The following is a 19,146-nucleotide window of genomic DNA, read 5'->3' on the forward strand; positions in this document are numbered from 1 at the left end:
TGTGATTTAAGAGAAAACTGATGTAGGGAACGTCTGAACAAACAAATGCTTTGAAAGAAATCAGTAATGTACTCTTCAAATTCAGTGTGACTTGACAGACAGCAGCTTAAGTAATAAGTAGAGCTAAATCCCCTGATGACCTGCTTCATTCAATACCTTCAGGTCAGTACAGAAGCATGTGTGTGGTGCCTTACCTCTGCAGAGACAGATTTACCAGCCTTAATACACCTGTTAGAAATTTAACTGCTGAGCTAGATACTCCTGGATGCTAATGAGCTTTGTTGGAGTTTGTATTGAGTGTCCTCTTGAACACTGCTTCACAGAAGACCCTCTTTTGTCCTGTAACCAAAGAACAGCCACACTACTATGAAAACCGCTCCATGAAAGGATTTGTCTCACATTCTTATCTCCTTTGGAGCGGGTTGCAGGTTCAAAGAGATGCAAAGAGAACCCAGATTTCCTGACATCAGTGCGTTTCATCCCACATGCTGAATGCTGTGCATTTCTGCTGGGGAAAATAAAGCACTGGCCTAGGTTCTGCAGGATGCCTGGAGTCTCCTGCTTTATGCTGGGCACAGGCAGCAGATGTCCTGTCTTTCAGACTGCAAGGAAGAGCCGCAGCATTTTCCTTTTTTAATGTTGCATATAGACATGCAAAGGCTTAGAATCATTTGCTTGGGGCTGGAGGAGGTATGAAGGCATGTGCCAACATTAGATTAAGCGCTGAATTTTCAAACAGATAGCTGTCAAAGTCTGGGGGGGAAACCAATATACAGTATATACTTAGCTACAAATCAGCAATAGTAGGTGTTACTAATGTGCAGGTGATTCAAAGCAAATTTACTCTAGAATACTCCTCTGTTAAGTCTTCCTTTTTTTTTTTTTTTCAGATGCCCTTTGCCTCTGCTTTTGATTTTTCATAGGTTCTCTGCAAGCTTATTTATGAAAAAGTGTTTTTAAAATAGCATAGGTTATCTGCAGTCTGCACTGTGTAGCTGTCCTACTGCGTGTTGTCATGTAACATCTGCTAGATCTTGCTCCGGCTTTTGAGGATTTGCATTAGGGTTTCCTTTTCACAGTGCAGCAAACTCTGTGGGAGTTGAGTGTGCGGTGTTTTGAGACCCGAGTCTTTAACTATTAAAAAAATAAAACAATGTTTCCTGTCTGTCACTTATTTGTGTGACTGCAGCAAGCTGGGAGTTACTGCTGTCAGAACAGCAGCTCTGAAGGCTTGAAAATTTAAGTGCCAGCCAGTGAAGCAAACATCTGTGACGTGCACTGTGGGTCCAAGCATGAAGGTACAAAGCCAGAGAGAAAGCAGTGGCCACCTGGCAGATGTTTTCAGTTGACTGACATACTGCTGTCTGTATAGCAGTTTTTAATCAATAGGAACTAACAGTGATTTGAAGACCATTTCTTTCCAGTCCCCCCAGTGTACATCTTGATGTATTTGCTAGGGAACAAACCTTTGTAATTCCACAATCTCTCACCCATGCTGCCTACAATTCTTTGTCCCCTTGAACATTTAAATGTAGTATTTCCGTTGCTTGATATATCATTATGTTAATTTTTTACCTGCACAAATGTAGTATCTGGTGTCAGTAATTTTTTCCCACAGTTGCAACATAAATTTATTGCATGTGAAAACAGTGCAGTCATACAGTGTACCTATCATTTGGCTCACTGATCTTTTTACAGTCAGTATATTTTAACTTAATGTAACCTATTTGTAACCCCCTTTATTTATTGGTATCAAGTAAGATACTTTGAAATTGATGGATTTTATAAAGCCGTGTTTCATTTTGTGATTGCAGCAGTTTTCTTCTCCACTTATTACACTGGAAATAGATGATGAACAAAAGCTGATATTTTAAAAAGAAAGAAAACAGTTGCTACTAAACGAGCCTGCAGACGGGTCTCTAAGGTGAAAAATAATGACAGGTATAATGTGGCCTTCTTTGCACTTTCTTAATAATTTGTGCTTTGTCTTAAAAACTCCCTGGGAAATTAAATAAACAATAGGCACCATAGCAGCCACAGCTGAAAAAATGCCCTTGTGAATACCAGTTTCCTGAATGGGTGAACAACCCATGTGGGGTCATGTCCAGTCAGAAGAAATCCATCTCTGCAGAGTGGTTCAACCAAATGCAGCAAGTTGCATGCTTTGTGCTTCTGTAGTCAAAGTCGTAAAGTGAATTGCCAAAGTCAAAGTGTGCCCCTGTAGAAGATTACTTTGTGGGCAAGCTGCAGGAGGGCAGTAGTGTTTGATGAGTCTGTCCTCGTGAAGAGGACAGAGAGAGGAAGAGAACACAGCATTTCGTATAACTGTGAATGCAGCTACAATCAAAAGAAGATGGCACAACTCAACATCATCCCAGTAGGCAGATCTGCCTGTAAATCATTTACCTGAAAAGGAGTCTTACATGATGAGTCTCTTAGGACCAAGCTCATTGGCAGGTATTGGCATTGTTAATGGCATACAAATATCTAAAACTGTGCCTAGAGCACAATCATAGTTCCTAGAAAAGTAAATAGATGTGCTGCCTTCCCTTTCCTTTTAAATAGAGACCTGAGCAGCTTCACTTGTGAAAGGAGGAACAGAGGGAGCACCATGTAAGTCTTCCACCTTGAATTCATCTGTGGGTCCTCCTCTGCTTTTCTGTCCCTCTCAGAGGTGGTGACAAATACACACATCATCATGTAAAGCAGCAGTGATTCTGAAACTTGCAGGGTGTGGCCACAGTCAGACATTATGTGAGCTGCCATTGAAATAATCTGCATGATAAGGAGACTGATCAGTGTGTGTGAAGCTAGAATGCCAGGGGCTTTTCTCTGTAAGATATTTTGTAGGCTATCAGCATCTGAGATCCTCTAATTGGTGAGGGTTGTACAGTTGCAGAGAAAGAAGAGATCTACAGAAGGGGCTGTGTGTACATAGACAGGTGGTCTGAGATCTCCTGTGTGCCTTCAGGTAATCTAGGCTTCAAATTTGCTTTTCCTTTACCAGTCCTCACTGGAAAGATTAAATCGACCCAATCCTGCATGTGCCACAGTGCATACTGCCATCCCTCTTGAGCTTAGGAAAGTAATTCTGACAGCATTGTTCTAAAAGGCTGAGGCAGAGTTTTTATCCCGTGTATCCAGTGTGCCCTACAAGTCCCTGTCAGTGCCAAAGGATGTGAGCTCTTTTTTCTCTGCAGTTTCTCAGCAGATAGAAGGAAGATACGTCTTGCTGCTCTAAAACAAAGCCTTCATTAAGTCTAAGGAAAGAGCTACACCACAGCAGTGTATGTGACATGCAGCTTTTATCAAAGGCTCATGATTCTGAGTGGACAAACTCAATTAATTATAAGTGCTTTGAACCTATAAACAAGAGAATTGCTCTCTGTTGTGAAGACACAGAAGTCTGTTTTGCTCTGTTTAGTTATATCTTACTGGACCGTCACAGGTAAGACTTAGCATACGAAGAAAAGACCTTGCACAGTGCTGGTTTTCAGAGCGACTTCAGGAAAGCTTCTTCATTTGGTAATTATAGAGCAGGGCTATTCACCTCATATTTGTATTTAATAATGTAACAAGTATTTAGTGATAGAGTTATGTATTGTTTAACACCTTTCAATGTGGCAAAGTAGAGAAAAGTAGTGTGAAAGGAATAAAATTTTTGCAAAGCAGATACAGGAGTCCAGGACCAGTGTGCTAAAGGTCTCAGTATCTACTGCCCTAGTTCCAGGCTGTAACTGCCTCTTGTGCTCAGTAGAACTGCAGTGCTAAATCCAGGTGCAACTGTCCTTACTCTTACCACATACGATTAGATGCCTTGCAAATAAAATGAAGTCGTCTTGAGGTGAAAGGAGAGGAGCAGGCCATTTGTTGGGCTTTTCCCTTGTAACATTTTCCTTGCCTCTATTTCCAGTGCCTGGAATACTGGCTTTCATTTTGGTCATCCAAATTTTGCAAATAATTCTCTTCCAAAATTCTGTGAAAATGGTTCTGCTTTGTGGTAGAGCGAGGAAAACCAAAAATGTGAATAGTAATACTTCTTGGTAAGAGCAGTGCATTACTAGTAGTGTTAAGATTACCACAGCATCTTCACTCACTCTTCTTGGCACCTGGGGCCAGTAGCAAGTTTGGACCCTTACTTCGATCTCTATTAGCTTTTTGCTGTCTTCTGCTTGCGTTAATGTGTTCATACTGCAACAAAAATGAACAGTCTTTATTGTATGAAAACATGCTGTGTAATTCTCTTAGTCACCCAAAGTGAGTTTTTAAATGTGATTAGAAGGAGCAGCAGCAAACAGCAGCGTGCTTAGTGTAGTGGGTTACTAATAGAATTTGACCACTAAGAAGCTTCTTCTCCCAGCATTTTGACTTTTCATTGAGCCAGCTTCTCAAATTGACCATTTCTTCCTCAGTTATCATGAAATATTAGGCTAAAAATAACTTCAGATGTGAAAGGAATGTGTGCATACTGATTCAGAAGTATGATAAATGTATGAAAATAAGAAAAGCTGTCCTTATTGTGATACTGTCAATTACAATGCTAAGCTGCTGCTCTGCTTTTACACCCAAGTGCAGAAGAAATTTGCCTGGTAATACTTGTATTTGTTCTCCAAAGATACTGCATGGCAGGTGCTTTATTGACTTCCATTGTTCCTGATTAGAGTAGATACTGAGAATTTTAATATTGCATAACATGGCTGCTAAAAGCAAAGAAAGTGTTGCTGAAAACCATTCCGACAGTGACTAAAGAAAGCTTAGCGCCTAGAAATACGAATAGATGAGGCTCCTGTCTGAAAGAGTATGCTGAGGGGTGACAGAATGGGCATAATATGCAGGAGGAGTAGGGAAATGGTGAGCTCCGTAGTGCTTCAGTTTTGGCATGCACACACCTTCAAAGGTGGCTCTTGGGAAAAAATGTGAACCACTGACTCGAGGGAATGCTGCTCTGTTTCTAACATGAAATTCAGTTATGCTTATCAGATGTGATCAAAGACTAGCCCAAGAAATGCTGTAGCAAGTGTCTTAAATTAAACTGTCTTTGATGTAAATACAAACACGAGTCCTCCCTAGGTCTGGGTCTCTATGAGTCTGTCCTTAGCTGGGTTTGGAGTTGAGAGGTGTCCTTTCTCATGCTGTTTTTTCCCTTCACAGAGCAGGCATAGAGTAAAGTTGTGGCTTACACCTTCTAAACACTAATAATTGATCATAAGGTTGATGTAATTTTCCACTTCTGTTAATCAGCAGCAGTGCCTCCTCCACTCATACTTCAAGATCAAGGGGAATAAAAACTTGTTGTGGTGTAGGGGGCTGTGTTTGAGGCACTTGGCTTCCTAGGGCTATTTCTGAAGTTCATAAATTATCTCTTGCTCAAGGCTGTGCCTGAAGGCATAATGCAGTCATGGTTATTTAATGAAGACCTTAAAATACTGTTGCCCTGATAAAAGCAAGGAATTGGTGGTTCACAGGCTTCTGCTGCAGGAGACAATTAACTTGAGGCAGACGTAATACCCAGAAGCCTAAAGGATGCCGCTGTGATGCTGGGACGGGCAGGAGGGACTTGCTTCATCTGGGACAATTCAGTGGCTGTAAATAGCAATAGGGAAGGAGTCCCAGCTCTGCCCATTCTTCCTCTTACTACGTGCTGTTTTTGAAAGCTTGTTGCTGTGTAAATCTAAACCTTAATTCATATTATACACCAATGAATTCATTTGACTGGCTGAGCAAAAAGGGGAGTTACTTGGATAGACAGGAAAAATAGGAGAGTAGATTATTAGGTCATAATGTGCTGAAGTGAGAACAATGACAGCAAAAACTCTGTAGATATACTAATTAATTTTGATAAGAAAATCATTGAGTCAATTGTAACCAAGGTGGCAAGCAGTTTTAAAATATAAATGTTATTTTAGAACTTAAGCTGATATAACTGCTGCATTTCAAATCTGTTTTGTGCAATCTCAGTCATAAATAGGTAACCATGTATTTTATTTTGCCTGCAGTTAGTACTTTAAGATCTGAAAGCAAACTTGGTTTCTAGTTATTATGGACTCAACTACCACGCAGTTAAAAATGCTTTGAGGATTGCAAGTTTTTCTCGAATATGTTGCTCACTTGCAAATGCTGATGGTGAACAACTCATCCTTAAGCTGATTTACATAAAAACATTGTATGCCTGTAGGCTCCAGAATTTCATTAAAGTCTCAATGTTAGTGCAGCTCTTAAAATCTGCTGTTTGCAAATGTCTCTCTGAAATAGCTTTTCTCTCCCTGGATGAAATGCAGGTAACTTGTAACAGCCCAGCTCATTCACTCAGGTTGGTGCCTATCAGTCCTTTCCTTACACCAGTCCATGAAAGGCAGAGCAGATAAGATAGCACTGCTGGGTTTATCTGTAAATAATATAATATAATATAATCTGTGAATAATAATAATACAAAATTCTGGGCTGGGTCCTTCTGTTTTTATAAATATGGAGCAAATGGTTTGTTGGTTGCAATGGGATGAGAGATGACATATGACTCTACTGGGAATGGTAAAGCTGTGTCCTTTTTTATATATTTTTTCCTCATGATCTCGTATTTCAGAAAATGATTTTAGGAAGAAATGATAATTTTTAAGAATGTGACTTGCCTGAGCAAGCCAAATTTCAATCCCGTTAACTGTGCCATGCAGTAAAACTTGTGAAGTCAGTAATAGTCTGAGAATATGCACTGTGCAAACCTCAGATTCTTTTCCTAGCTGTACAAAGGCTAGAACATCCTCTTAGTAAAAGCATTCTGCATCTTCAGCTGCTGTGACTTAGCAGTGCCATTCTGCCGCTGACCTTTCCTGCGACAGGGAGCTGAGGAAGCTTTGCTTGCTCTGCCCTGCCTTGACTTCAGTTGTTGCTCTGAATACCAGCCTGAGCAGGACTTCGGTGGAAGCACTTGATCATGATGAAGTAGGCTTCCACAAGGGCAGCTGGATGGCAGTTGAATTCTAATGCATTCTAACCTCTTCTCACCCAGACAGTATGTGTCAGCCAACTGACAGTAAATCCCATTGCCAGTTCCCTGTGGAACTGCTCTGCTACCTGCTCTCTCAAGCTCCTGCTCCACTCAAGCCTATGATCACTACAAATCAGAGTTTTATTTTCTTTGCTTCCCAAACCTGATTTGTCCTGATTCCTCCTTTCCTACCTATATCCCAGTCCTCTCTGCTATCTTCATCTCTTCCTTCAACGCAGGCACTTTTGCAGTGAGTTTGTGTTTTCCTCATGTGTAGGACTTGGCACAGCAAGATTCCTCATACACACTCAGCAAGATTCTTCCTGCATGCGGGAGAGACACCCAGACGGGTCACAGCCAGAAAGAACTTAGATCTGCATTGCAGAAAATGTGCCTTAGCATCAGTCTGGAACATATTCAGCACAGAAAAGATTTCCTGGGCATTTAGATGGTGAAATCAAAGACTTCTCGAACCAAATTTTTTGGAAAGACTGTTTTTTTTTTGGAGAGGTTATTGATCTCTAATGTAGCTTCACATGAATACTAAAAGATAAATGCTCAGTAAACTCATTACTGCACCAAATTAATGTGGGGAGTGAAAAGAAAGATAATCAGAAATCTTTAATGAGTAAAAATAACCTTAACCTCACCACTACAAGTTTCTGCATGAAATTTTCTTGGCGTGCGCCTCTATATATCTGAGGCAGACATCCAGCATGCTAAATTTACATGTATGCATCTTTGAAAACATACGGGCACCTGAAGACAGGGTTTATAATGGAACACGTCAACCAACTTCAGTAATAAGCAATGCTAGGAGCCCTGCTTATGCAAAGAAATGTATGCAAGTGCTGGCAATGAATGTACAAACACACATCTAGTCCAGCCACTAGCATTTTTTATTTGTGAGTCTTGCCAAAAGGGCAGTTTTTATGAGTCAAGTATATAAGAAGCAATATTCTACTGAAATGAGATTTATATGCTCTTCACAAAACCACTTTGTTATATTTCTCCTGTAATAGGAGTTCCTGGTTACCTCTCTGTTCCTATGGCATGATGAGAGGCAGGTAGTAAAATGGTATGGCTTTACTGTCTTGTGCTTTGGAGTCTGCACCTGAAAAATTACTGAGTACCAGCAGTTAATCACTGAGTGAGTAAGCAGACTTGTATCACTTCATGTGAACTGCATAGTAATAGAGGTAGATTGTACATGGCTGGATGCAAAATCAATGTAGCGTGGAGCCTGCAACTCTGGAGGCACAAACAAGGGAAGCTAGGACAGAAGGCACCGTGCCACTGACTATGAGGAATTTATTGTTACCCAGTAGGTACTGTAGTGTACTGATTTACGGTGTGACTCTGGTTCTTGGAGGCAGGCAGCTGCTAAGTGGAATTGTCAAGCAGAGGAAGCAGAAGTGAAAGTCAATAATAGAGAGTTCCCAAAAATCACAAATAACAAAACAAAGAATTAATGACAAATATATGATAATCAGCTTTCTTGCTACAAAGATAAGTCTAGCCATGAATGTGTATTCTGTGCACATTCTGTCAAGTCCATGACAAAACCAAGAAGGAAAACTCAGAAGATGAAATAAAATTTAGCTAATCTGATCTGTTTTTCAAATATTTGTTACTACTCAAGTAATATGTCTTGCGTTGTTGCAGAGTTAAGGATATTCGAATATTCTATCTCTGCATTTCTTAATCTTGGTAAGTTTGGATATTTTAGCTGAAATTTGATCTTGTTTGATAAGTGTTCTGGGGTTATACTACTTGATTTTCAGATCTTATAGTTTCCTTGCAGATATTTTTACCTGAAATTATCAGTGGGTACTGGTTAAACTTACCTGCAGATACCTTTTTCTTTCCTGAGCGGTAGCACTATAATAATCTTGAAGTTGATATTTTAAAATCTGGTATCTTGCAGTTCCTGAAAAAAAAAAAGAGAAAGTACTGTGGGAGTCTGTGTTCAAATGTGCTTGTGCACGTGTCTGTTTTAGACCAGGACAGGAAAAAAGGTTGTCAGAAACTTGGAAAAAAATCTGCAGCTGCGATTAAACAAAATATGAACATGAGATAAATTAACTTTTTACAAGGGCAGACAGTGATAGGACAAGAGAGAATGGTTTAAAACTAAAGCAAGGGAGATTTAGATTGGATGTCAGGTGGAAGTTTTTTACTGAGAGAGTGGTGAGGTGCTGGAACAGGTTGCTCAGTGAGGTTGCGGATGCCCCGTTCCTGGAGGTGTTCAAGGCCAGGCTGGATGGAGCTCTGGGCAATCTGATGTTTACTAGTTCTTGTGATTGGCAACCTTGCACATGGCAGGGGGATTGGAATTTGATGATCCTTGAGGTCCCTTCCAACCCAAGCCACTCTATGATTCTGTGATTCATGTTTAGGCCTTGCCGGGTTTAAAACTGTTGGTGTCTAAACCAAACACGGAGGGACTTTACAGAATCCCATAGGAGGTTCTACTACTAAAAACCTACTATGAGCAGCTTCTAGCTTAAGGAAATAGATACTACTGGCTTCAGGCAGTAGTATCACTATCATGTATTGGACAGACAGTTCCTGGAATGGGCAGATTTTCTGGTACAGGATGAGGAATAAGCAGTTGTGGAAGCAAATTTCCCAAGCAAGTTGTTTGCATGGAACAACAACAGGTACATCTGGGAGAAATTAACAATAAGGAATATTGATGCTGCAGGTACAAAGGACCTACTCTTGTGCTCTGGGTTTCAGGTAGCTACTGATGTGCCTCTAATGGCTATTTTGACTTCCCATTGTAATTCCTTCTCCTATTTTTTCCATATGCCACTCCATATGCCACTTCCGTGTTGCATTCAGTCCCAGTTCTGCAGAGATTCCTTGACTCCCGTTCTTTCTCTGCTTTGGAGACTGCTGTGACCCACTGTAACGAAAGATGGTCTCTGGGTGATCTGATTGTAGCACAATATCATCCATCTACTTACGTTCCTTCTGGATGTTTTTGGAGGAAATCTTTATGACTCATAAGCTAATTGCTTCCCTCTCTGATGTGATTTGCTCAGTTCTCACACACAACCATGGGCAGCTACATTTTCATTACTGTATTTTGACACCTCTCATTTTTTATGCACAAAGTTTGCCCAAAAGAGCAACAACAGCTCTTTTTTGTAATAGATGGAACTGATCATAAAAGACACAAAATTTTGAAGACTGACGTTGCTTCCCTGACAGATGTGCTCAGAAATGCTTAGCTAATGCCAACAAAAACAGCCACGGGAGGAAATTACAACCAGACTGTGGAAGTGTCTCATGTAACACACTCCTGTCAAACACCAACTGATAAAGCATGTTGATGCCTCCTGCCTCCCCAAAGAATAGTGTTCAAATTTTCCTTAAAACACCGATTAGGATATGGGGGACTTTTTGGATGGATTTTTGTGTGTGTGTTTTGGAGGGTTCTTTTGTTTTTTTGTTTTGTTTTTTGTTTTTGTGTGTGTTGGTTTTTTTCAGTATAACAAAGGAAACTGCTTCATCTTGGCAGTGCTTCTTATTATATGTGAGAGACTTAAGTCAATGTTTAGTGCAAGTTAAGCCCTAGTGAGGGACAGAGGGTTGTAAAAGGACGTGAATTTTTGAAAAACAGAAGAGATTTAGGCCAGTTTTGAGAACTGTAGAGCACTGAAGGAATTGGACTGCCTTAATGCATATCACATGAACCAACAGGAATGATAACACTGACAGGAAACAAGAATGGGTGGATGATGGGCACTAGTATACCTGTTAGAAGCCTTCAACCTTCATTATCTCCATCTGAAGTTCATTAGGAGCCCCTACTGGCTTTTATCTTCTCTTACTTCAGTTTAATAGCTAGTGAATTGTTTCCAACTGCTGGATGATATTGAAAGCAGCATAGAATATAGCTCGGAAGAGTAATGTTCAGCTGGTAACTAATTTTGTAGTTAATTTACAAAACTGATTTGGTAACTGAGATAATTCAGGTCTTCCATAGAGAAGTAATTTTCTGTGGATATTTTTCCTGAGAGGGGAGAGGAAAGTCCATGGCAGAGGAGTCCTCTGGCACAACTCAGACTGGTCAAAGCTGTGCTGTGAGCAAGGAGCAATCTCCGTAGTGCCTGGGGCTATGACCTGGCTCCCTGACACATCCCCACCAGCACCCACCTATGGAAGGTTGCTTCCTGTAGAGTGCGGTGCAAGGAGAGAAGAAGAACAATATCTTCTTTGTGGGGTTCATGTCTCTGTCCTGGTGGCCTTGATTTTGGGCAGCTGTGTTTTCTGCACCCATGAGAGTTACATGTGGACCTAAGCATACAGCTGGGGACTGTTTTATTTATGTAATGGAGATACCAGTAGGTGTACAGGGAATTCCTGACTGTTTTGTTCTTGGCAAGTAGCTTGGTAATTATCACAGGCACAAGTATTTCTGAGTGTCTTTAAATATCTCATCGCTTGGAAGTTTTGCCAATCTAAATGCCATTTATGCTAATTGAAAGGGGAATCTAACTTCATTACTTGATGATTTTAACATCATAACTTCATTACCTGATCCAGTGAGCTACTATTCATAATTACTGATATGAAAATAACAAAGGCACATCTTTATTTATACTGGAATTAACCAGACAACACCACTGCATCTTGCAGTGTAGCATGTGTAGAACAACGGGACAGAGTTAAACGATCGTCTTTGTTCCAGAACAAGCTCATCTACAAGACTGCAATGCAAACAGCCTTACATACTTATAGCTTATTATGTTCTAATGCCAGTTGGATAATATTCAGGTTGATTTATATCACTGCCTTGCCTATATTTCAGATGCTTTCTGTTCATCTGCAGGGGTACCAGGCAGTGAATGTCTGTGTTTATTTTGCAAATGTATCCTTCCGAGGTGATTCAGAGATACAAGAAAAATCTTCAGATGGATTAAAATGTTAGGACACCATTGAAGTGAACGTGGAGGCACCAATCACGTTATTTGGAAAAAATGGCTCCCAGCCAAAAAAATAAAAAGAAAAAAGAAAACAACAAATCCCAAAAAGTTAAGGTGCCATTTTTGCACATAAAGATGTCATTTGTAATTTTGCAAGATATACTTGTTAAAATTGTATAAAGAAGCCAAAAAGAATAGCTTGGTATACAGTAAGAACAGCCATTTTTGTAATATTTTCAATTTGAAATAGATCTGGGAAGAAGTACAAAAAAATAAAAATTAGAAAGAAAGAAAACATTGTTCCCTTGATGCTTCCAGAGCAATTTCTCAAGCTTAGGTATCTCCATATGATTTTCATTCAAGCTGGCCCTTGTCACAATTGTTAACTACTGTGACAATTACTGCCTGAGGAAGAACTCCTCCTCTGCCCCATTTTGAATTGGACACGAACGTTGCACCTCTCTACGCTGCTTTCTTTCTTGTTTGCAGCTGTACTTGGATGAATTGATTGAAAATTAAATTATAAATTGTAATTGTGTGAAACTCAGAAGAAAGGAACCTTCAATACACACAGAGGTTCTTTCTAAATGCATATTCAGTTATCTTAGTAAACCTTTGTCCTTGAAAGTAATATTAAAATCCAGAATACCTACAGAAAAATATATTCATTCCTTCTGCTCTCACTCTGTAGTACTTTTCATTTAATTATATAGGTAATTTTAAACCCTAGTGTCCCAGTGTGCACGGCAACTGATTTCCTACTTGTCAACCTTCAGTGAAGTTTCTTGCTGTGAGGTCTGAATATTTTCATAAAGACTACTACCAGAAGTTACATTTTATTAACTACATGAGTTAATTAAAAAAAAAAAAAAAAAAAAAGTGTATCTGTGTTTTATCTTCCATTGTTCCACACAAGCTGTAGCTAAAAATCTCCAGGGGAGACGAAAATTAAGATGTGAATAATTGGTGAGAACTGTGTATTTTAGCTATTGTGTTATCAACTTTTACTGTCTGCTCAGTGAATAAATGGTTTAGCTGCAGAGCTATTAAAAGTTCCATAAAGAAAATTGCAACATGAGAATTCAATGTGGACTTGCAGTTTTTCAATTCCACCACCTCATCTAGCTTTTTTGCTGCAAAAGGAAACAACCGCTGCTCCAGGTGCCACCAAGGTATCACTTGGCTCAGCTCTGCTATCAGCTGCACTTCTGGTTCTTTAATCAGGGGTCACGGATGATAGCAGGAGGTCTTTATCCATCAGAGCTGCAAAAACTGTCCAGTTAAAGCTACTGCTCCCCTGGGTGCAGCTGTGCATGTGGTCACCTGAAGTGGTTCTCTAGAATTTGCAGAACTTCTTTCAGGTTGTGGTCAGGATGAGCCATGGATCCCTGTGTGGAGGAGCTGTGGGGCTCTGCATCCTGTTCTGCTTTTTTTGTGAAGTGCCACAAAATAAACAGGCTGAACAGGCATCTGTCTGTAGTGGTAGATGCATGCATGAATTCAGTGGGGGAGCAGAAATGTTGTCTGGCTGTCCTGGCCTGTGAGTTTGGAGAATTTGGTACCATATGCACTGTAGTGGCTCTCTGGTTGAATCATAGAGGTTGGAAGAGACCTCTGGAAATCATGTAGTTCAACTCCCCCGCTAAAGTGGGTTCCCTAGGTTGCACAGGAAAGTGCATAGGTTTCGACTGTCTCCAGAGAAGGAGACTTCAAAGTTTCTCTGGGCAGTTCCAGTGCTCTGGCACTCTCACGGTAAATAATTTTTTCCTCGTGTTCATATGGAACTTCCTGTGTTCCAGTCTGTGCCTGTTGCCCCTTGTTTTGTCATGGGTACCACCAAAAAGAGCCTGACCCCATTCTCTTGACACCCACCATTTAGATATTTATAAGCATGAATGTGGTGTACCTCAGCCTTCTCCAGGCTGTCCTCTTAAGGAACTTGCTCCAGGCCCCTAATCACAGTTATTTTTTGGATCTACTGGAGCAGTCACAGCAATGTAATCAGTGGTCAGGGCCCCAGCTCTTCACCTTGCATAATCGTTTCTCACACCAATGTGACTTGTCTATTAAAACACTGGCATTCCTTTATCATTTTCTTATGTAGAGACCATAATTACAGTGAGCTTCGTTGGCATTCTGTGGACAGTTGTGTCCAGGAGAACCTGATTATGAAAAGCACCTTCAAATGCATAAAGGTGACCACAAAAATGATCAGAGGGCTGGAGAACCTCTTCTACAAATGAAGGCTGAGGGAACTCGGCTTATCCAGCTTGGAGAAGGGAAGGCTGTTGGAAGACTTCATTGTGGCCTTGCAGTCCTTGGAGCTTAAAATCGTGAGAGAGACAGACTTTCTACATGGGCAGATAGTAATAACACGATAGAGGGAAGACTGAGATTAGAGTTAGTGGAAATTTTTTTATTCAGAGGGTAGTGAGGCACAGGAACAGGTTGCCCAGAAAAGCTGTAGATGCTCCATTGCTGTAGGCATTCAAGGGCAGGTTGGAGGGGATCCTGGCAACCTGATCTAGTTGCTGGCAACTGAGCAATCTCATTGCTCTGCCCATGGCAGAGAAGTTGGAACTGGATGCTCCTTAAGGGCCCTTCCAACCCAAGCTATTCTATGATTCTATGCATTGTGTAGCTGCTGAAGGCTTCCATTTCCCCCATTCAAACTGGAAGATGTTAACGCTGCGTTCATTTGAACAGGCATCTTTCAGGTGCCACGCTCGTATCTGTTACATACCTGCTGTGTTCTGATTGTGGGTGGTTCATAGAAACCCAGTTCACATCCTAGTTTGCTCTGAAGGAAAATTCAAGTCTTTAGACAGGTTGGAAGCCAGGACCTGCTTTGGCAGGTCACTTAGTCCAGGGGAGTTAGGGGCTTCGATTAGGAGAATCCTAGCAAGTGATATTTATTGGTAGTTAGGGTCTAACAGAGAACCTGGCTGAAAATACCCTTCCTGAACAAGAAGGTGATTTCACTTCTTCTGTGCCTTGATACAGTTACTGAAAAGGATTTTACTTGATGTATTTATCTGACTATTTGGCAAAAGCAATGCTATAAGTCCAAGATCATGGTCTTGTTTGTGTTTCTCACATAATCCACATATTTCTAGGTCAGTGGAAATATATTAAGGTGAGGTCTTGTGACACTACACTGTTTTTGAAAAATGTTTTTCTGTAGTAACTGTCAGAGCAGATAATCTGTGTAGATATATGTCCTTGCTCTAACCAAGACCAAAACAAATAGGTGAAACCTGTCAGTGATCAATTATGCAGTCATGTTGTCTTAAGAGGTTTCTCATTTCCTGTGCTCATGTTTGGTATATCTGAACAATGAGGATTTCTTTATCCCTACTTTTTTTCTTCCTAGCATAGCTAAGGGATACTGATCATGTATTCTGAAGTCTGCCTGTCGTAACAGGTGGTTATGTTAAGATTTAAACTATTTCAGGTGATAGGAATTGAATTGTAAATGCCACTCTGGTAAAGCAGAAGACCAGAGTCAGGAGGTACGCTGTTGTGCCTAGCAGTCAGAGATGAACCACTCACAGTTCAGCTACTTGCCAGCCTTTTGAGTGAACTATGTTATGCCTATCTGCTGCAACCAACTGTACAACTTCTTCAATTTTTCTGATCCGAAATAATTATCTTTTTCAGCTGAAACAAAGATATGCTTCAAATACTATCACGGTGTGAGTGGGGCACTACGAGCCACAACTCCAAGCGTCACGGTGAAAAACAACGCAGCTCCCGTAAGTTATGCTAGCCTTTTATTTGTTTCTGTTTATCTTCCCTACTAGCACTGTTCTGTGCTTTGCTGTCCTTGCCAATTTTGTGTAATAATATATGAAAATAAAAGAGAATATTTGCTTCTTAAGTGCACTGTGAAACAGAGGAATGAGTATTCTTTCAGTTTAAATGTGTATTTATAAGCCAAAAGAACTTAGACTCTGCTCTCAAACTTTCACAGATAACCTCTGTGATCCGGGGTCAGTCCCATGTCCTAGCTGTATCCCTTTTTGTTATCTTCTGTCTGCTGCGTGCTGTGAGACTTGATTAAAACCTCCAATGGATTATAAATTCTTGGACTGTAAGTACAATAACTGCTGAGAAAAGAAGTGCAATTTTCTTAGGTGCATTTTACAAAACCATGGCATGAACGTTTTCATGGCACTTCCTCTGAGCCAGCATCAGTGACAAGAAGTGAGCATGATCTACTGATCTACTGAAGTACTGAAGATCATTTTTGACAGGTTGAGGCTTCATTGTGAGCAATTTTGATTTGCTGGAGCTTAGCAAAGCTCTGTAGCTCACTTGGCTCTAAGAAGCTACATACCTTGTCTTGTGTTTGAAAATTCAGTGACCTTGAGAGTGAGCATTTTTTAGAAGAGCAATTGCTGACCGCCAGAGATTATCTGGCCTTGTTGACAGACTTTCACTGCCCGCCAGATTCATCTTTGCAGAGACCTGATTGAACTAAGGAATTTTAGTCCAACTAGCATTAGAGAAGGATGGGTCTTGATGTTGTTTACTCTGGAAGCTGAGCTAAGGAAAGGTCAATCTTACACATGGTTTCAGTGAACATTTCTGAAGCTTAACTTTTAAAGTTTAAGGGGTGTTTTTTCTGTTGTTGGTTGGTTGGTATGGATTTATTTGGTGTTGGGTTGTGATTTTTTTTGAAATGGTCCCAAGTTGATAACTCTAGAAAGGCCAAAAAGTCTTACATGCTGTAAGTTGACTGTCTGATTGCATCTGGGTCGGGAAGAATTATATTTTTTCTCCCTTGATGCATGTAGAGACTTTTTGTTGTTTACCTTCTTTTGATGCAAACAACAGCTGGAAACCAGATGCTGAGTGGGGGTTGATGTGTCTGGTAGTAATGAAAGGCATTCGTGTATTGGTACACCTTTCTCACATGCTCAGAATGAGTCCACTCACCACTTCTGGATCCTGGAGAATTCCCTTCAGCTGTCTACAGAGGAACAACATGACATGCCCTTGGACATCATCTTTTTTGTGGGATGCTGAAAAGTAATTTAGTTTGTAGCGTGCAGTGTTTTATTAACTCAGGTCTTGCCATTTATTTCCTGATTGCCATCAGTTTATGGGGGACCATCTATGTTACTGATTCAGTCCCAGTCTTCTCTGAAACCCAGCCAGACAAACAAGGCAGTAAATACCAATAGGCTGAGAGATTAGGATATTTATTTTTCATTATTCACATCTGTTTCTCAGACCTGAGTTTGAACTATGTAGATAAATTTGTCGGGTTTAGTGTGGAAGAGTTAATGTTTCTTTATTATCTATTGGCAGTATGTTTAAGTTAATAGAAGAATGTCAGATGACCTGCACTTTGTGCTAAGCAGATATGTAATCTCCCCAACTTCTTCAGTTGAGGTCTTTGCTCATATATGTGGAAAAAAAAATGAAACATCATTCACTTTCAGCTGAAGAGGGTTTGTGTTAAAAAGAAAGTGTTCTATGTGAGGGTCAAACCTTTGTCCTTGGGAGTAGCATTCTCTTCACATCTTCCTCTGATTTTTCTTGCCCTTCTGGGTTGCAGGCTATTCTGTCTTTGTCAGATCAGAGAGGCCAGCAGTGTTGCAGATGCATCACTGGTTTCTCTGTTATTTTCTGTTCATTGTTTGCTGTATGACATAAATATTTGGTGCATTGTAAGGCAAACACAAAGCAGTGAAAACAAAAAGAAGAAAGGAACAGCAACCGAGATTATGCAATATTAACCTGGGTGACCCTGCTCTATGAGCGCATGAGAAAAATTCAAGCCATAGATGTGAAAAGCACTCTATGACTGTAGATAAAAATAATGGGCTGATTCTTGCATGTGTGAAGGCTTTCAGCTAAGTATGATCCTTCAAACTCCGGTCCCAGCTGACACCACCAGACAACTTTCCTCATCTGGCTCTCTACAGTGCATGTGCAGCCCTCATTACTAAAGTATTAGAAAGTTTGACAGCATCCTGCACCATTGGAAAATGCTGTTATCCTAACTGAATAGATGAAAAAAAGAAGGGATTTGCTCAGCCCCATCCTTTTTCTGGGCTTTCATATGTGTCTGCACGGGCTGATCCTGGGGCTGAAATACTGGTGATTATACATAGAAATGTAACTACATATAGGCACTCACCTTTGACTACAGTTTCGCCAATAGCAAAGGTTAAAGAAATCACAAAATAACCTGCTTTATTTGTTTTAGAACATATTTTTTCCAAATAATGGCTTGGGGAAATTATCAGAAAGTTCTTTTCCTAAAGAAGTAGCAGCTCTTCTGGTTTGTACTTTGCTATGCTCATTCACCACCCACTACAGAGCACAGCACAGCTTCCCTTATCCCTGTCACTGAGCCCCTCCCCATCCTTTTGCAGTCACTCCACAAGAAAGTATACTGAGGGGCAGCCAATTCTCTTCTGTCTCTTGAATTGATAAGCTGAGCACGGCTGAGCAGTGAGTGATAGATTGCTTTGTTTCTCCTGTTCCTGTGTGATCAGTTAAGTGCTGACTGCATAGCGCCATGCACGTAGCTTGTCTGAGGGCCTGAGGCTCCTTACCCTAGTGAGATCTGACATTCTGGGCCCTCCATGGTCAAACTGGATCCATCACATCCCTCAGTTGTTTCTGTTGCTCCAGTGGTTCTGAGCACTGCCCTGGGGTCCCACGCATGGCATTTCTCACAGCACCAGCTGAAGCTCTGCTCCTCAAGCTGGCGTGGCCTGGCGGCAGAGCAGGGACTCTTCAGGTCATGGAGCAGGTTCTTACACATATTTTCAGCTCAGAGGGAATCCTCTGGTCTGCACTTGGAAATTTACCATCTGCAATCAGCATGAGTTTTACTGGTGACCATGGGACCTTAGTGTTTTGTCGGAAATAATAGCTTTGCAGGGAGAAAATCTCAGTAGAGATCTTTTTGTGGGTGTAGGCACTGAAGGCTTATTTTAAAGCTCGTTGCCTAGAAGGAGGGAAGTTTTACCAGCGTAGTAATGGCATCACAAGTTCACCCTGAAACTCAGCTTTCACTAGAGGGACAGAGGGAACAAGGCTTTGTATGCTTGACAGAAACAAACCTCATTTGGCATAGGTTGGGAAAAAGATCAGGAACAGGTGTCCTGAGGGAAACAGCATGGAGGAACAGGTGACCTTCTGGGGACAGCACTTCCCCCGAGACCACAGACTCACCTGCATCTGCAGCCACCCAGGCAGGTTTGA

General features: G+C 40.9%; 1 protein-coding gene across 6 annotated transcripts in view; it reads left to right on the forward strand.

Annotated features, from left to right (window-relative positions):
- The window catches only part of HECW1 (HECT, C2 and WW domain containing E3 ubiquitin protein ligase 1), a 237,126-nt gene that overhangs the window by 107,479 nt on the left and 110,501 nt on the right, over nucleotides 1-19,146 (forward strand). For all 6 annotated transcript variants that reach the window (XM_085226720.1, XM_085226721.1, XM_085226718.1 and 3 more), the window contains one exon: nucleotides 15,580-15,674. In XM_085226720.1, the coding sequence (XP_085082846.1) occupies nucleotides 15,580-15,674 (95 nt within the window). The remainder of the gene's footprint in view (nucleotides 1-15,579; nucleotides 15,675-19,146) is intronic.

This window comes from Meleagris gallopavo, chromosome 6 (assembly GCF_905368555.1).
Source record: "Meleagris gallopavo chromosome 6, MGAL_WU_HG_1.1, whole genome shotgun sequence".
NCBI lineage: Eukaryota > Metazoa > Chordata > Aves > Galliformes > Phasianidae > Meleagris > Meleagris gallopavo.